General features: G+C 47.7%; 4 protein-coding genes across 4 annotated transcripts; 1 reads left to right on the top strand and 3 right to left on the bottom strand.

Annotated features, from left to right (window-relative positions):
• Positions 1 to 217: 217 nt before the first annotated feature.
• On the bottom strand, positions 218 to 6,337 carry LOC117845358 (uncharacterized). Its single transcript, XM_034726374.2, has 11 exons — positions 6,072 to 6,337; positions 4,863 to 4,976; positions 4,044 to 4,207; positions 3,412 to 3,505; positions 2,882 to 2,952; positions 2,710 to 2,816; positions 2,164 to 2,285; positions 1,694 to 1,782; positions 1,342 to 1,401; positions 957 to 1,061; positions 218 to 794 (listed from the first exon to the last, which is right to left on the bottom strand). The coding sequence occupies exons 1-11, from the start codon at positions 6,274 to 6,276 to the stop codon at positions 678 to 680; spliced, it is 1,248 nt and encodes a 415-aa protein (XP_034582265.1). The 5' UTR covers positions 6,277 to 6,337; the 3' UTR covers positions 218 to 677.
• A 291-nt stretch (positions 6,338 to 6,628) lies between these two features.
• Positions 6,629 to 8,608, bottom strand: LOC117845359 (GDSL esterase/lipase At2g23540). Its single transcript, XM_034726376.2, has 4 exons — positions 7,901 to 8,608; positions 7,534 to 7,782; positions 7,189 to 7,444; positions 6,629 to 7,106 (listed from the first exon to the last, which is right to left on the bottom strand). Exons 1-4 carry the CDS (start codon positions 8,282 to 8,284, stop codon positions 6,883 to 6,885), a joined length of 1,113 nt encoding a protein of 370 aa, XP_034582267.1. The 5' UTR covers positions 8,285 to 8,608; the 3' UTR covers positions 6,629 to 6,882.
• A 495-nt stretch (positions 8,609 to 9,103) lies between these two features.
• On the bottom strand, positions 9,104 to 12,416 carry LOC117845357 (putative cysteine-rich receptor-like protein kinase 20). Its single transcript, XM_034726373.2, has 7 exons — positions 11,428 to 12,416; positions 10,953 to 11,054; positions 10,665 to 10,846; positions 10,346 to 10,559; positions 9,919 to 10,156; positions 9,661 to 9,814; positions 9,104 to 9,550 (listed from the first exon to the last, which is right to left on the bottom strand). Exons 1-7 carry the CDS (start codon positions 12,254 to 12,256, stop codon positions 9,260 to 9,262), a joined length of 2,010 nt encoding a protein of 669 aa, XP_034582264.1. The 5' UTR covers positions 12,257 to 12,416; the 3' UTR covers positions 9,104 to 9,259.
• Positions 12,417 to 13,679: 1,263 nt separating this feature from the next.
• LOC117843228 (desmethyl-deoxy-podophyllotoxin synthase) lies at positions 13,680 to 16,022 on the top strand. The gene is made up of 2 exons (XM_034723798.2): positions 13,680 to 15,106; positions 15,194 to 16,022. The coding sequence occupies exons 1-2, from the start codon at positions 14,204 to 14,206 to the stop codon at positions 15,815 to 15,817; spliced, it is 1,527 nt and encodes a 508-aa protein (XP_034579689.1). The 5' UTR covers positions 13,680 to 14,203; the 3' UTR covers positions 15,818 to 16,022.
• Positions 16,023 to 16,595: the final 573 nt, after the last annotated feature.

Below are 16,595 nucleotides of genomic sequence, written 5' to 3' on the forward strand. Positions count from 1 at the left end.
TTCCGCGCCGTTTCGTGCGTGCCTAGAGCCCAGCGACGGCAGCCAATCGTCGCCCTCTCGGTTCAGCCCCACAGGACGACCGTTGGATTCACGCTCAAAAGTCCCAAACGGTCCTCTGCAATAACCAAAAAAAAAAAAACTGCTACTGCTGGTACAAAAGCAACTGCACGAGAATTGCACCCATGAGTTCGAGCTGAAATTCTTCAGGCGTGCCATATAAAAATACCGATCTGGTCAATTGTTCATTTTTTTTCAAAAATATGATTCTACAGAGGGCTGCACCTCCATATACAACAAGAAAATTGCATTACATTATTAGAAATTTAGAATCCAGGAAACGACATTTTTCCTAGTAGGAAAAGCAATCTTGGCACATGGCAACAGCTGCTGGCTGCAGGTTTTTACAGCTAAAAACAAATGGAATTGCAGGTTTCGCGCAACGTACAAAAATCAATACGGATCCACAGCAGACCGCGCCATCTACCACGCACCGGCATACACATGCTATTATCGAGAGGTTAGGCACTACACGTATATCAAGCAAAAAAACACATGGGATCAAAATGGCCGGGCGCTGATCTTGGCTGCCTGCCTGCCTGCACCCGTGTGCCACAAAGCCCTACTTCGGGTATCATTTACGCACCATCTGCCAACATCTGGCAACCGGTGCTTCTTCTCTACGCTGCTTGGAGCTGGGGGGTGAGCTTGTCCAGATCCACAGGAATGTCGAGCCCGGACTTTGTCAGGCAGTTGATCATCGTAGGGATGTCCTTAATCAAAGTTTCTTCCATCGCCTGATAAATGCAGATATGTTTTGTCACTAGATGGGACGTATAGCAATCAACAGTTTTGAAAGCAGTAAAAGTTGTAATCTCTCAAGGAGAGAATAGTTCTGCTGCTAACAAATACCTAATGCCAGATTGAGGAGGAATTGAACCAAAGATCAAGTATCTCACCTTCCTATCATCTTTCTTCTGCCTTTTAACCACCTCTGTAGGCCATTCAGCAATCAGCTTTTGGAGTTCATCTTGCACAAATGGTTTCTTCTGATCAGGCAAATGCTACATCCAGCCATAAATCTTTCATCAGATGAACATGTCATTTCAAGGTTTTTATGTGTGAAAACTAGGGTACAAAATTATTCTAGAATGGCATATCTGTACAATATTTGGAGAATATATTAACATTCAAAGTGCCAAAGATAGCATGAGTTGGAAATGCTTCAGCAACGTAGCCAGCAGAGATGCAGCAGGGCATTCAGAATGAGGAAGGGCCAGTTGTTATCCAGAAACAAGTTCGAACATACTGCTGGATTTCAGTAATACAGGTCTGATGCCAAACCTTGTAAAGAAGTTTAATCATGGCAGCAGCATTTTCTGGCTTCCGATCAAGCAGAGAACCCTGCAACAAGACAATTCATAGCGAGTCTGAGATCAGAAACCCGATCTAAAACAAATTACCAACAGCACCTTTGTAATCTTCTACAAAATGGGTAAAAGCACTAAACCTAAGACCCAGGGACCATGACTTATATGCTATGCTACTGTAAAAAAGTACCGCTTACTATTGCACCTTACCATGGCATTTTGAAAAGCACAGAATGTTAGTTCAATTTCACACAAAATAACATAACAAAAAGCACTACTACAATTTGCTTGTTTTGAGTGGTAATGTCCATTCCAAGATTAATTACCTTTGCACATGCAAAACCTGTTGCAAGTGTATAGTGTTTGACTGACTTGCCTCTTAAGCTATTGATGTTCCAAATAGATTGGGAGTCACCTGCAGAAGCAGAACCTAACAATATTAGCAAAGCTTCCTTCAAGAAACCACACTATGTCACAACTCCAAAAGCACAAGTTATAGGGAAACTAAGACTTGACTAGCCAAAAAAAAATCCTCAACAATTTCATAAACAAAAAGCACTAGATTTGACAACATCACAAGTTCACAACCCTCCTGGATTTTATCATGCAGGTAAGGTAACTGCCTCGGGACCAAACCATGCCACTGGAAACAAGCAACGATAAGTGTTCAGTCCATCCCTAACTATTTTGCTGAGGTCCACAATGGTGGTGCACTGGTGCACCTCCAACACAGCAGGCTAAGCCTTAGGTTGGCTGTCATATTTGCCTGAGTCCATAAAATAATCAAACTGCTTACCAACTTTGGCGGCAAATTCCATCCAAATGTCAAAAGCAGTACGATGCAGCTTGACGCCAGCCTTAACAAATCTGTCCGCGTATTTTGAGAGTAAATCCCATCTATCAGCATTGTAGCAGATGCTGCATAATACAGTATAAACCCATGAAGTCAATAACTGAAAGGAGCATGGAATCTAAAATCAAGATAAAATGAAATGACTAAGCAATCATGACAGATTCTTAAGGCTACCATTTCAGCAAAATTCACATAGTTAGATATAACCTTGGATTATTTAGTAGGATCTCTAGTTAAGTCTACTGGAGTTAACATTTCGAGAGTTTATTTTGTTAAAGTACACAAGGACAAAGTGAATCGGAACTATATTGAAGAAAGATAGGACTGATTGATGTAGTCAAGCACTGGAATCAATTTCAATATTTCTAACCGCTTGAGAAAGATGAGACAATCTTTCACAATTTTCTAAAAAGTAATCATATGAAAACAATGCATGACAAAATGAAAATACATTGTTACAAAACCAAGTGAGAACAGATAGTGACATACCTGAAGACTATATCAGCAGTGCCTGGTTGCAACGGCAATGAATTCCTCCTGAGGACTTGCATTATGCTTTCCATTAGTTTAGTATCATTTAGCTCTTTAGCATGTTGCTGCAAAAGGAGAGTATTATAACCAAGTAACTAGGAAAGTGATAAGAGTTAATAAAAATAAATACCAGTAGATAATGAGCAGAACCAATGGTTGGTGTGATTCCATAAACATTATGCTTCCATAAAGCCTTCAACCCTGCATTCATAACATAAAATTGAATTAGTGGAGTGCAAAAGGTCCCTGAGTTCAACTCAATTAGCCTAAATTTCGAAGGCAGAATAGGATGTTTCCAATCAGAAGCTGGAGCAAAGAGCTTTAATGTGTCTCATTATTGAAGAAACAAAATTGAAAAGTGATAGTACATGAAAATTAATGTCTTCATGTATCAGAGTAGATGCCGTACAAATGAACTTGATAACTCATGCTAAGGTTATTAAGAAAGTCATGCCGTTAGCAAAACATATCATAGCAAAACAAATAGGATGGAAGGAAAGAATTTCTCTCAGAGAATCTTAAAGCTGTAAAGAGGAAATACTACAGAGCCCTGGTTCAACAGGAAGGATAAAAAAAATAAAAGAAATAAGCAAACAACCCGTCAGCCAGAGCCAAGGCATCAGACAAAAAAATAAATCTCTTAGATGGTTAAAACCATACCATAGTCAAGGGCGCCCACGCGAGCACAAGCCTCAGTCACTTTCATACAGAGATGGTCATTGAAGTTAGCATTGATGCGAAGATTTGATAGTCTCTGAATCAAGAACAAGTACAATATTAAGATAGCTTCTAGTGACGGAACAATATTGAGGAGAACTACAGATAACATACTCGGTCAACCATGTCCAGAGACATTAGTTAGATATAAAGGAAACAACTACGTACTACAGGCACAGAAATTACTCTTTTTAAGAGTCTTCCTGCATCAACATCTAAATTGTTTTGATGATTCAGTCAACACCACAAGTCCAGATCACACATTCTTATTCCATATGTACGTTTAAATTTGTCAATATGACCAACACACAATGGATACTCTATGTTCATTCAGTTTAATGAACACTTCTTCACATAATAACAATGAAAAGAACCCTAGAAATCAAGATACTTATAACTGTGCCCACATGAGTGATAATGATACCAATGAATGTGTAAATGTACAGATAATGGAAGTGTAGGTAATAGAATGTATTAAGTTGGTTTTCCAAGTGGTACACAATATATACAAGCACAATCAGCCAGGATAGCACGGGTAAGTATTATACACTTTTGAGGAAGACGAAGGAACTTACAAATACTCTTAGCTTCTGCAAGATTTGAAAGAGAAGTTTGATGTCCTCCTTATTGGAGCAGCTACTGATCATCGACCACAACCAGGCATTTGGAGGCATAGTCTCAGCTTCAACAGATTTTAACATTTTCTGGTACATCTCCTCTACAGCTTCTGTGACATGAGCTGATGAGCAAATGGAAGCACAGTATTAATAAAAAAAAAATTCAAAGAAACAGGCAAATGAGCATTAGGATATCCATTATATGTGTAATTATAGCATATAGAATCGTTGGTTCATATCAAGTGAAATACATAGCAAACTCAACCAAAAACCTAGCAGGCTGAACAATTTTGTACTTGTTTTACTTTGTGAAATGTTTGGACATATCCCGAAAAATGTAACTTTACAAGAAATACAAACATCTAAAAACAAAAAGAAAATGTCAAATCCACGAATCTGTTAGAGCCAAAGCCAACTGGGGAAAATGACCAAGTCATACATAAAAGTCAGAAAACTTTAATTAATCATCAGATTCAGAAAAAAAGCTCTGTATTTTCTGGATTACAATCATGAATCCCTTGCATGAGAAAAACTTAATTGATGCCATTGCAAAGACAACCAGGAAATGTTAGGGTACATTGATGACCCCAGGAAATGAATCAGATACAGGGGATCCTTTTGTGCTAACATAGTAAGGAAAAAGATGCTACTTAATTTCGATACTGTTTTCTTCAAAAACTGAATAGGTTAACAAATATAGCACAGTTGACAGGGCTAATGGGAGAACACGAACTAAAAGTAATGGCAAGAACAGTGCAGAAAGTGTTCCAAAATAACCTGTAGGGTGATCCACCTCACTTGCTTCTGTTGAGAAATGAGCTGTTGCCATCTGATAATGTACTGATTTCTCACACAGCCATTGTGAAGCCATGGTTGGGAATATAAGGTTACCTGAATTATTGAAAAACAATTTATTCAACACAGTTTAATTAATCCAAAACTAGTTTAATCAATGATGGAGTAAATTACCCCATAAAGAACTATTTCACTGCAATAAATAAAGCCACCAGTTAGCTTGGACGCTTGTAACACCCTCTTTTCTTGAAGGAAAATTCAATATGATCCAAACCACCCAAAATAATGCTTAAGATGGACAAGAGGCCACAGAGGGATGAATGTCAAGCCATGACTCTATCCTTTTGTTGCTAAGTGCTCCCACAAACAAGTGGAGATTGTTTAGAAATAAATTTTTCTGTGGCAACAAATGCAGTGACACACTCCAACTAGCTAAACTCACATCAATATTTCAGTTCCCTAGCTATCCAAATTATTCAATGACACTACGCTATAAGATCCAGGCCAAGAACATACTATAGCACAATGACTTAAATACTCAGTTCACTATTGGTTCCATACTCAGTGATGGGTAGGGTTATCAAGGAAATGCTCATGAAATATTCAAGCAAACATATACTACATTCACTGGCCTAAGTATGATAAGACAGAAAGGCAAGCATATAGCAGCGCAAGAAAATGAATCAAATTAGTGCACTTTAAGGCAACTGGAGAGTAATAATCAACCAAAATTTCAGCTTATCATCCACAAAGAACCCACTGAAATTGTCTCCCGTCAAACCCAGCCTCTAAATGGAAACCACATACAAATCAACTAATCCCCAAGCTCCTGCTAATCGGTCACAGGAAAAGCTAAAACCATCACGAATGTCACAAGCACTCGCCACAAGTTCGACAGAACGACGCACTGACGAACATCTCCGCCCCCCTAGGCCCTTAAACCCTCGCAAGCCCCCTCGAATCAGCCAATCCCCAACCTTCACCACTTCCCGTCAGAACAGGAACACTTTTAACAACATTAGCGAGAGAGAACATTCGCTCGGGTGTCGAGACAACAAAAATGTTAGCACGCTACTCTGCGCGCTCACCACCAGTTCGACGAAATGGCGCGCCAAGCAAACCCGCGAGCAGCGCACCGGGATCACAACGAGCAGATGATAAAGTTGAGGGATTCGAGGTAAGGGAGCTCACCAGGCGATTGAGGGGCAAAGCAGGAGGAGAAGCCCCTGGCGTGATGCGGAGAGGACGCCGAGGAGGGGACGCCATAGAGATGCAACAGGAGGGCACCCTCAGCACCTGATGCGCTACCGAGGCGGGGGGCCCAGAGAATGCCGGGGAGCCCGGAGGCCGCCGGGGACGCGAGGACGCGACGCGCGCGCGCGGCGGCGGCCTGCATGGCGGCTGCTTCTCCGTGCGGCGGCCGGAGGGGAGCAAACTGGGTGGGGGAAGGCTGCGAGGCGAAAGGGAAGCGCACAAAGTTGGGCTGCGAGTTTGATTGGGTTTCGTATCAGGCGGGTAAATTGGGCTCGCCTTAATGGGCCGTGAGTCCAGGATCTCAAATTACAAAGGAACACGTTGAAATTCGCAACGGCCATGACAAAACCACAAGTCACAACAAATCTTAGGCACAATAGCCCAACCAACCATCCGCCTTCGGGCTTCTTGTTGTTGGCTTGGTTGAGACTTTGAGAGGGATGACCTCCCTCCTTACTCGTCCTGTGTTCTTCAGTTTATTAGCAAGGTTAATCTGCCAAAATCACTCCATGTCATAGGATTTAATTTTGTATATATCTGAGGATAAAGTGATAAATGTTACTCTTTCTGATTAATCTCAACTACCTTTTTATAAAAAAAAATCGTATCTGCAGTGTGCCACTGGCTCACAAATTACATACACAAATGATTAGCTGAGCACTTCTCCCAGATGATACAGTTGCACGCGGGAATGGAAGGCAAGCTCGACGTTGACGGCCAGATGATCAGGAAGAAGGGGCCGGAAAACCTAGAGGGAGTAGAGCTTCCTGAGATTCATGGGCGAGATGTACTTGCTGTCTCCGTCGACGATGTACTTGGCGAGCAGGACGTTGGCCGCCTCGCTGGGGTGGTAGGGGTCCCAGAACACGTGCTTGTCCCGTGCGTCGCACATGCTCGTCGTCGGCCCGCACGGCACCATCCCGTCGTACGACCCGCCGTTGCCGCAGCACGCCACGCTCGCCGTCTCAAACCCTGCAGCATTTTCAACCGATCGATCACACATCTCATCCTCCTCCTAGCTAGGGCCTCGATCATGTCGTTCTTGCTCACTCACCGTAGTTGGGGTAGTTGGTGATGAGCTCCATGACGAGGTCGTAGACGTTGGCGAGGCAGAACCTGGCGCCGGGGAGGTTGCCGTTGAGCTCGATCAGAAGCTCCCTCAGCCGGCCGTTGTACTGAGCCGCCAGCTGGTTGGGCAGCTTCACGCACTCGTCCTCCCCCACCCGGTTGATGGTCTTCTGGTACGGGATGCACCCCAGCGGGCCCACGTTCGCCACCACGAACTTCCGGGCGTCCAGAGTGTACAGCCTCTGCAGCAACAACAGACAGCGTTCAGGATCCGCCATTGCCGACTGGTGTGGTGACTAGCTGAAGCTGCTCCAAGCACGTTAACACGCACCGTGAGCTGGTCTCGGAGGTGGAAGATGAGGTCGTTGACGAAGCCGTCGGGCGACTCGGAGATCCGCGTGCCGGTGGAGAGGACCGGCATCAGGTAGTTGTTGAGGAAGTCGTTGGAGCCGACGGTGACGGAGAAGATGGCCTTCCTTCTCAGGAACTCCTTGGCCTTGTCCCTGCCAAGCAGGTCGTCCAGCTGCTTCCTCGTGATGTTGAAGTAATCCACCTGGATGTCCATGCCGATCCGGTTCACCTGATGAACAGATTCATCCATGCATGGGTCATTTTTTATCTTCAGTCAGCAACCTGACACGTACGATTTGTCTGGAGAATTTGGGAAGTTAGTAAGGATTGGTGGACGAACGACTCACGAAGATTTTGCCTGTGGCGTTGAGTATCCCCGCGCCTCCCGACGCGTAGTTGACGCCGTTGAGGATCGCGCCGCCGGTGGTGTTGGGGGCGAGGAACGGCGGCGAGTAGTCCGCCTGGCCCAGCATCTCGCCGATGATGTCGGCGATGGTCCTGCCGTTGGTGAAGCGGCCGGTGGGCATGCCGCCGGACGCGGCGAAGTCGATGCCGTTGGGGGTCATGTTGGCCTTGGACAGCGAGGGGATGAAGTTGTTGTTCCCGGCGTCCACCAGCGAGTCCCCGAAGATGAAGGACGCGCCGCCCCCGAACTCGTCCACCACCTCCCCTCTCGCCACCACGCAGAGCACCGCCACCACGGCGGCCGCCATTGCCGCCGCCCAACCCATGCTTGCTTCGTTCTGCTGGTTGCAGTCAGTGAGGGCGCAAGCAGCGGGCTACAACAAGACTCCAAGACGTTGCAGGTACGGAAAAGCAGGGGCGAGCGAGCGTGGTATATAGGCGGTAGCCGACTATGGAAGTAGGTGATCGGATGAGGCACCCTGGCTTATATTAGCTCCGGATCAAGATCTCCGAGGAACGAGGAGAGCTCGTTCGCCGGCCAACAATGGTGGAACTGTTCCCGATCGGGTTCCTTGCTTCTTGATATGGGGAGGAGACAGGAGACTCGGGGAGTGTGCGGGTGCAGGTGTTTGGTTTGACGGTTGCGCTGCGAGCAGTGAGCTAGATATGGTAGCTAAACAAACAGGGGTCTCACATCGGTTGTCATGTCGATCACCCCGGCCGTCGTCGTTGCAGCTCCGAGCCTCCGACGTGTGCCGTCTGCCGCGTGGCGGTTGTGCGGTCGCCGGGTCAGCAGGGTTGATGTGAGTTTGGCATCCAGAAAGCTGGGTGCTATTCTTTTCCCCGGGGCCGCAGCGTCTCTGGTGGTTAGGTGGCGGTTAGTTTAGGTGGCCTGAAACAACCGAACCGAGCTCGAGCGGCGTGTGGTCTCTGTTTCCTTGGACAGGAGTCTGGTCGTTCTCTGGGATTACTGAATGCCTATCGCTGTCGCTGGCGGTGATGGATTCGGTATCGCGAGAGACTCGGCTCTGAAGAACAATTGCTGAACCAAAGCGTGATTGGTGAACCCGTCCTTATCGGCCTTGGGTCCTGCATATCTGCTGCGTCTCCTTGCTTGTTCGGTACAGTTACAGTTACAGTAGACATTCCTCACCTTGAAGTGCCTTTGAAGCTTTGAACACAGCATGTGAAATTGTGAATGGAACAGATAGGAGAGCATTCTACAGTCTAAACGTTGGGTGTCAGTGTGCTATTATACAACGTACATACAAACATATGTACCATCACAGCAACTGATGATGCTATCTCGACAAGGTTATGCTGATGCCCATGTCGCAGGACGCGGACATTTCTGTGCCCACGGGGCGCACATTGAAGTACGCCGGTTTCTTCGGCTCCGGGAGGACCACGCCCTCGCCGCTGCTCAGCATCTTGACGACCTCATCCATGGCGGGGCGGTCGTCCGCGCCCTCCTGAACGCAGAGAAGGGCCACATGGACGTACCTCTCCATCGTGAAGTGGTATCTCTCATTCCCTAGTAAACAGCGATCGACCAGCTCGTGCCATTGCCCGGCTTTCCAGAGCAGCCAAGCCTACAATACAAGGAAAAAAAATTAAACCACAAGTAGGTAACTGTGCTGCTATTTTCTGACTAATTTTAAAGTTCAACTTCAAGGACCAAGCAAAATTATCTTCAACTAACATATGCGATGAGCTTGTACAGTTTGCCATCGTATCTGTAGGACCCAGTGGTCATCGTCCCGCTTATGATCTCCAGGAGCAGGACGCCGAAGCTGAAGACGTCAGATTTGACCGAGCAGACTCCATCCGAGGCATACTCTGGAGCTATGTAGCCACTTGATCATGCAAAACAAAGTGTTCAGTGGAGCGTACAAGTAAACTATACAAAATTTATAGTCAACTTGAAAATTAGTAAGCGTATGCAGAGAGAGCTGCTTACTGTGTGCCTACGATTCTTGTGGTGTTTGACTCGGCCACGCTAGAGCTGAATATCCTAGCCATCCCAAAATCTGAAATTTTGGGGTTCATCTCGTTGTCCAAGAGAATGTTGCTGGCTTTGAGATCCCTATGGACAACGCAGGGGCGTGAGTGTATGTGGAGGTAAAGAAGCCCCTGTGATATCCCATCGATTATATTCAGACGTTTAGGCCAGTCCAGTGACAATCCTTTTTTACTGTCTGCAAAATACAACTGAAGTTAGATTAATAAACTAAGAATAAAATTCACAAATTTCATCATAGAAAATTAGGTCTGCAAACGGTGTTTTCAAGGGGAAGATCTTTTCGTTGGAGAAGTTTTCAAGGGTAAGATTTTTTTCAAGGAGAATTTATTTTGTAGAAGTTCTCAAGGTAGTCTTGTTGCGATACCGAAGATGATGAGGTCTAGGCTTTTATTTGCCATGTACTCGTACACCAGAATCTTCTCGTGCTCCCCTTCAATACAGCAGCCCAACAGCTTGACTAGATTTCGGTGCTGAAGCTTTGCAATGAGCTGGATCTCATTCTTGAACTCTAGCAAACCTTGCGAAGAACAGGGAGCAAGTCTTTTCACTGCAATTTCAAGCCCATCAGGCAACAGACCCTGACAACGCCAAACATATATTGTACTTAGAACAATTATTTCAGCTTGAAGATAGAGACAGGACTTCTTGTGATGTCTGAACATCACTGAAAACGACTTAAATACCTTATAGACAGCACCAAAACCACCTTGTCCAAGTTTGTTTTCAATCGAAAAACCATTAGTAGCGCCTTTCATCTGAGAGAAATCGTAAAGCGAAAACCCTGAGTTGCCTTCTTCCATTCTCCAGAGATTGATCACACTTTTCACAGCAATAGACAACCTAAAAAGCTCCAACCGAGCAAGTTCTGATCACAGGTAGAAATTCAACAGTTCATTTTTCATGTTCAGGCAAGACGGAAAAGTTTGGAAGATTCTTTGTTAGCATAAGAGTGACACATCACGCACATATACCTCTTTTTCTTCGTATTTTGATCCACCTGTACAGAAGAAAGCTTGCAGCCAACAGGGATACAGAGACAACCGGTATGGTCGCCCAGAGCCAAGATTTGCTCGCTGTATTCGTCAGCATCAATAATAACGACAGTTAAAACAAAATCAAGAAATTAGAGTTACTAATAAATTGTGGAATGTGCTCATGTTTGTAAATATATCTTCTCAAATAAACATATATAATGATTCTTGGGGTGTTTTAGTCAAAAATTGAAAACTTTGATCCCTAATTTAAACAAGACAATTAATTTTGTCACTTATAGAAATGATATCATTAACAGATTTTAGTATGCAAAAAATACTTTCAAATAATTGCATATTTTTGGCTAATGAACATTTAGATAAATTTTTTTGTTAAAGTGCATATAGGATATACTATGTTTTAGTAATATCCAAAACTGAAGGATTTGAGGGCAAAGAAAAAGGGTACACGTACGTTTGGGTTTGTGCAGGTCGACTGACAAGTTGGCAGTGTTGAAGAAGGTGTCATCCGTCTCGTACCGCACGGTGCACCGCGGCACTAGGATTCTCCCGCCATGTTGGCCACTGGGAAACGTCGCCGGGAACGCCGAGATGAGGCCGTCGAGGCACGCCCGGCACCGCTCCGGCGGCATGTCCACGGTGCACTGCACCAGGCCGTACAGCGTCAGGCCCTGCTCCTGGAACCGCGACCGCCCCGTCGCGTACCTGTCCGGCCTCCCCGCGGCGATATCGGCGATCTTGTTCACCAGCTCGCTGACGAGCCCGTCGAACCGCCGCGCAGCGTCGGCGGGCTTCACGAAGTTGGTGTTGTTCCCGGCCCACTTCGGCGTGTCGCCGTCGCCGGAGAGGAAGTCGGCGCCGGAGAACCGCAGCTGGTACCGGTCGTAGAAGAGCGTCACGTCCCTGAGCTGCCGGCCGCAGCCGAAGGCGCTCTCGGAGTCGTTGACGGCGCTGGCGAGCGCGTCGCCGAGCCCCCGGGCGCAGGCGTCGCCCGTGAAGTCCCCACGGCAGAGCGCGACGCCGTATGCCGCGTCGGGCGCCGCCGCCGCGCCGACCGCGCCGGCGGCCGAGCCGTTCGCCCTCGCGCCCGCGACGAGGATGGCGGCGAGCGCGTTGAGGTTGGACCTGTAGGCGTCGCTGCTCGCGTTGTTGCCCGCCGCCGGCATGCCGCACTTGTGGCCCAGGATGGTGTCCTCCGCGGCCGCCGGCGGCAAACTCGCCGCGAACGCAACCAGAACCAGGGCGACGGCGAGGAGCATGAAGTGGGCGAAGGAAGCTGACATGCCGCTGCGCGTGTGTTGATCGAAGACGTCTAACTAGTATGTCTATCTCAGTAGCTTAAGGTCGTAGTTGGCATGGAGGTGATCTATGGAGCTCTTATAAGCAGGAAAGCTTGCTGTTGGGGCTTTTGGGTACCGCCGCCACTTGATCATCATCGCCCGCCGGGCAATGTAATCCATGCCAGCATCAGCGTCGACGACGACATTGACAAAGTTGACCAAGGTAATTAGGTAGGAAAACCTCTTGTTTAGTTGCTTACTTTTGCAACGGAGCAATCGTAGAAGAAATTACAATAATGTAATGAGCACGCAAGCATGAAGTGCATCGTCCTCGGCGGTAGCCGCTATCAAGATGAGCACGCTGTTGACTACTTGCCAGACGTCTGATTATAAATTGAGCGCGGTATCTGACTTTGCTTCGATGGAATCAGTTGGAATCGTCTGTGATGTGAAATAATTATCTGAAACTGAAGGAAACGTCATAGTTAGCAGCAGCAGCATAGCCCTGTTAATTGGGTTGGGTTTATTGGTTTTATTGGTTTGGTTTCTATAATGAGCTCATTTGGATTGATTTGTAATGGGTTCGCCTAATAGATGGTTTGGTTTGGGTTAGGTTTTATGAACAGATAGTTTGGAGGGTGTTTGGGAGTTTGGTATTGTTTTGGGGTCCAAAAGACTCTCAACCCGTTAAGAATTCAAAAGCCTCGAGCCTCGCCTGTCAAGAGTCGGACCCTAAAACTAAAACCTCGTGTTTACACCTTAAAATTTTAGAGAAATTGACCGAAATTTGTTGCAGTTGAATTAGCTTGACAGTCCGCTACTTTGTGCAAAGTAGTGCGGTTGGACTTATATATGGGTCCCGCGTCAAGAGTCGGACCCTAAAACTAAAACCTCGCGTTCACACCTTAAAATTTTGGAGAAATTGACCGAAACTTGTTGCAGATGAATTAGCTGGACAGTCCGCTACTTTATGCAAAATAGTGCGGCTGGACTTATATGTGAGCCCCGCGTCAAAGAGTCGGACCCTAAAACTAAAACCTCGCGTTCACACCTTCAAATTTTAGAGAAATTGATCAAAATTTGTTGCAGATGAATTAGTTTGACAGTCCGCTACTTTGTGCAAAATAGTGTGGCTAGATTTACATGTGGACCCTGCGTCAAGAGTCGCATACAAACTCAAACAAAAGAACTACCTAATGAGTTTTTATTGGTACCTAATGGGTTCTTATTGGGTTGTAACCATATTTGACAAGCAGTTTGTATAACTTATGCAATGGAAAGTTTGGGGTGGTGTGGTGTGTGATGGTGGAGGTTTGGTTTAGGATAGGTTATATTTATTTTCTTGTGAGAATGGGTTGGTGGGGTTATAACTTGGGTTACAACTCAATTAGCAGGACTAAGCAGCAGTCGCTGGCACTGAATGGTCGCGTAGCACGTAGTGGCAGCTTGGAGCTTGTTGGAATCGTAGCACTGATGATGAGGTATGGTAGCTGCAAGAAATTGCGCAGCAAGTTGGAGATACGCCGGCCGGTACAGGTACAGCCGATCGCTGGTTGCAATTGGGTCCTAGTGGCTCGACGTCGTCAGAAATCTGTACCGAAACAATGTCCCGAGCCCCGACAGACCCGCTCTCTAGTCCGGTGATCCAGAGACCGTCGACGCAGCAAAGATCGACAAGACCACGCCATTGACCTGACTTCAAGTACAGTATGTCAGTATCATAGTATATATGCAGTTCATTGTTTTCTTTATTTTTCTCTACACAACTCCCAATTGGGTGGTGGTTTTTGGGTATAGAAAAGGGTTCTGGCTGGTTAATTTCTCGGCAGCATCACCAACGAAGAAAAATCAAGGACACCACCGGCCTTGTCATCCTGCATCCAACAGGAAGTTTGTTCTCGGTGGATAGATAGAGACCGGACCTGCAAGAACTAAACGCAAATCGCCGCCATGGCCGACCTCCCACTCTACCTCCTCTTGATCTCTCTGCTCGTCGCCATCCCACTCTTCTACTTCCGCCGGTCAGCGCGCGGGCACGGCAGCGCGCTACGGCTCCCGCCATCGCCATGGGCGCTGCCGGTCATCGGCCACATCCACCACCTCGCGCTCGCGGGCGCGCTCCCGCACCGCGCCATGCGCGACCTCGCGCGGCGCCTCGGCCCGCTCATGCTGCTCCGACTCGGCGAGCTCCCGGTCCTCGTCGCGTCCTCGGCCGACGCGGCGCGCGAGATCATGCGGGCAAACGACCTCGCCTTCGCGACGCGGCCCATCAGCCCGACGGCCAGGGTCCTGCTCGGCGAGGGCAGCTACGGCATCGTCTTCGCGCCCTACGGCGACGGGTGGCGGCAGCTCCGCCGGATCTGCACCACGGAGCTCTTCTGCGCGCGCCGCGTCCGGTCGTTCAGGGCCGTGCGCGAGGAGGAGGTCCGCCGCCTCCTCCGCTCCGTCGCCGCGTCGGCTTCTGAGTTAGCCTCGCCGGTGAACCTCAGCGAGATGGTGTCGGCGTACGTGGCCGACGCGTCGGTGCGCGCCATCATCGGCAGCAGGTTCAGGGACAGGGAGGCGTTCCTGACGCTGCTGGAGCGGCGGCTGAAGAACGTGCCCGCGCAGAGCCTGCCGGATCTCTTCCCGTCCTCGCGGCTGGCGATGCTCATCAGCACGACGCCGCGCCGGATGAGGAGCCAGCGAGAGGAGATGATGGCGTTCATCGACACCATCATTCAGGAGCACCAAGACAACAGAGCCGCCGCCGGCGTTGATGAAGAGGACTTGCTCGACGTGCTCTTGAGGATACAGAGGGAGGACGAGCTGGATCCACCACTCACCACCGAGAACATCAAGGCCGTCATCATCGTAAGATTGCTAGCTCCTCATTAGAAATTAAGTTGCATCTTTGTGCACGTCGCGTATTATCGTTTTGTGATTGGCTGATTGCTACAGGATATCTTTGGCGGGAGCAGCGAGACGTCGGCGACCACGCTCCAGTGGATCATGGCGGAGCTCATGAGGAACCCGAGAGTGATGCGTAAGGCACAAAACGAAGTCCGGCGCGTCCTCGCCGGGCAGGAGGTCGTCACGGAGGACAACCTCGGCGAGCTACGTTACCTGCCACTCGTCATCAAGGAGGCGCTCCGGCTGCATCCTCCGGCGCCGCTGCTGATTCCACGGGAGTGCCGGATCCCGTGCCAGGTCCTCGGCTTCAACGTGCCGGCTGGAGCGATGGTGCTCGTGAACGCGTGGGCGATCGGCAGGGACCCGAGCAACTGGGACGCGCCGGAGGAGTTCATGCCGGAGCGGTTCGAGAACAGCGACGTCGACTTCAAAGGGACGGACTTCGAGTTCATCCCGTTTGGCGGCGGGCGGCGGATGTGTCCGGGTATAGGGTTTGGGTTGGCCAACATGGAGCTTGCTCTCGCTTGCCTTTTGTACCACTTCGACTGGGAGCTGCCGGACGGGATGGAGCCCGGCGAGCTGGACATGACGGAGGCGCTGGGGATCACGACCCGCCGCCTCTCCCACCTCATGCTCGTCCCCACGGTCCGCGTGCCGTTGCGCGGGGAATAGAGACTAGCTAGAATTTCTTAGTAGCTTGATGGTCCTAGCTTGATGACCCTTGTGATCTTTGATTAGTGCCCAGGCTGGCCATGTGATCATGTGCGTAATCACGTTGTGATGAGTTGATTACCCGCTCCAAATTATCTTTGGAACGGGCTACACGTAGAAATATGTGGTTACTGGTTACAATTTAGAATCGAACGGTTAAAAATCATATGGATGGAAGCTCATTAACGCATCTAATATTTACATGCATATTTTTACTTCCATGGTACACAAAGCGATTAAAATAACTGCACAAGCAAATTCTTGAAAAAAGAAAAACGATACGCAAGTGATGATATAGGGAGCAGTTTCACGACGTATATACGAATACCTGCACAAGGAAATTTATATTCTGAACAACAGGTGCACAAGTGATGATATGGGGAGCATTTTTAGATGGTATATGGCACATACAAGTAGAATTGCAACCTAGACCTGAGCAAAAGAGGCCCGGACCGGTCCCACCCGACAGCCAACACTACATTTAGCCATTATTTAGAGCTAGGCTTTGACACTAATTTTGCTGGTTCGAAAAAATTAGGCCATCCTGAGCCTGGTCAGAAACATTAAAATGAATTATTTTCATAAAAAATAGTGGATGGGGGCATTTGAATTGGCTTGTTTAATTTTGCAAACCCAATATGGGTCGGGCTTAGGCGTTGATTTTAGTCCCAGAAAATTTTTTTTACGAATATAACAGAAAATATGAATTTGTACTCAATATGGTAATATTGGTGAATTT

The sequence above is a fragment of the Setaria viridis genome, chromosome 2 (assembly GCF_005286985.2).
Source record: "Setaria viridis chromosome 2, Setaria_viridis_v4.0, whole genome shotgun sequence".
Lineage (NCBI taxonomy): Eukaryota > Viridiplantae > Streptophyta > Magnoliopsida > Poales > Poaceae > Setaria > Setaria viridis.

Bases quoted from the DNA above. Each gene is read 5' to 3' on its own strand.
- LOC117845358 (XM_034726374.2), bottom strand. From the start codon at position 6,276: ATGCAGGCCGCCGCCGCGCGCGCGCGTCGCGTCCTCGCGTCCCCGGCG. The intron at 4,208-4,862 runs GTTATTTTGGAA...TTTGCTCATCAG, and splicing joins TGAGGTGGATCACCCTACAG to CTCATGTCACAGAAGCTGTA. The intron at 2,953-3,411 runs GTATGGTTTTAA...TTATGAATGCAG, and splicing joins CGTGGGCGCCCTTGACTATG to GGTTGAAGGCTTTATGGAAG.
- LOC117845359 (XM_034726376.2), bottom strand. From the start codon at position 8,284: ATGGGTTGGGCGGCGGCAATGGCGGCCGCCGTGGTGGCGGTGCTCTGC. The intron at 7,783-7,900 runs GTGAGTCGTTCG...TCTGTTCATCAG, and splicing joins ACGCCACAGGCAAAATCTTC to GTGAACCGGATCGGCATGGA. The intron at 7,445-7,533 runs GTGCGTGTTAAC...TTGTTGCTGCAG, and splicing joins ACCTCCGAGACCAGCTCACG to AGGCTGTACACTCTGGACGC.
- LOC117845357 (XM_034726373.2), bottom strand. From the start codon at position 12,256: ATGTCAGCTTCCTTCGCCCACTTCATGCTCCTCGCCGTCGCCCTGGTT. The intron at 10,560-10,664 runs GTATTTAAGTCG...TGGCGTTGTCAG, and splicing joins GTTTTGGTGCTGTCTATAAG to GGTCTGTTGCCTGATGGGCT. The intron at 9,815-9,918 runs GTAAGCAGCTCT...TGCATGATCAAG, and splicing joins ACAAGAATCGTAGGCACACA to TGGCTACATAGCTCCAGAGT.
- LOC117843228 (XM_034723798.2), top strand. From the start codon at position 14,204: ATGGCCGACCTCCCACTCTACCTCCTCTTGATCTCTCTGCTCGTCGCC. The intron at 15,107-15,193 runs GTAAGATTGCTA...TGATTGCTACAG, and splicing joins ACATCAAGGCCGTCATCATC to GATATCTTTGGCGGGAGCAG.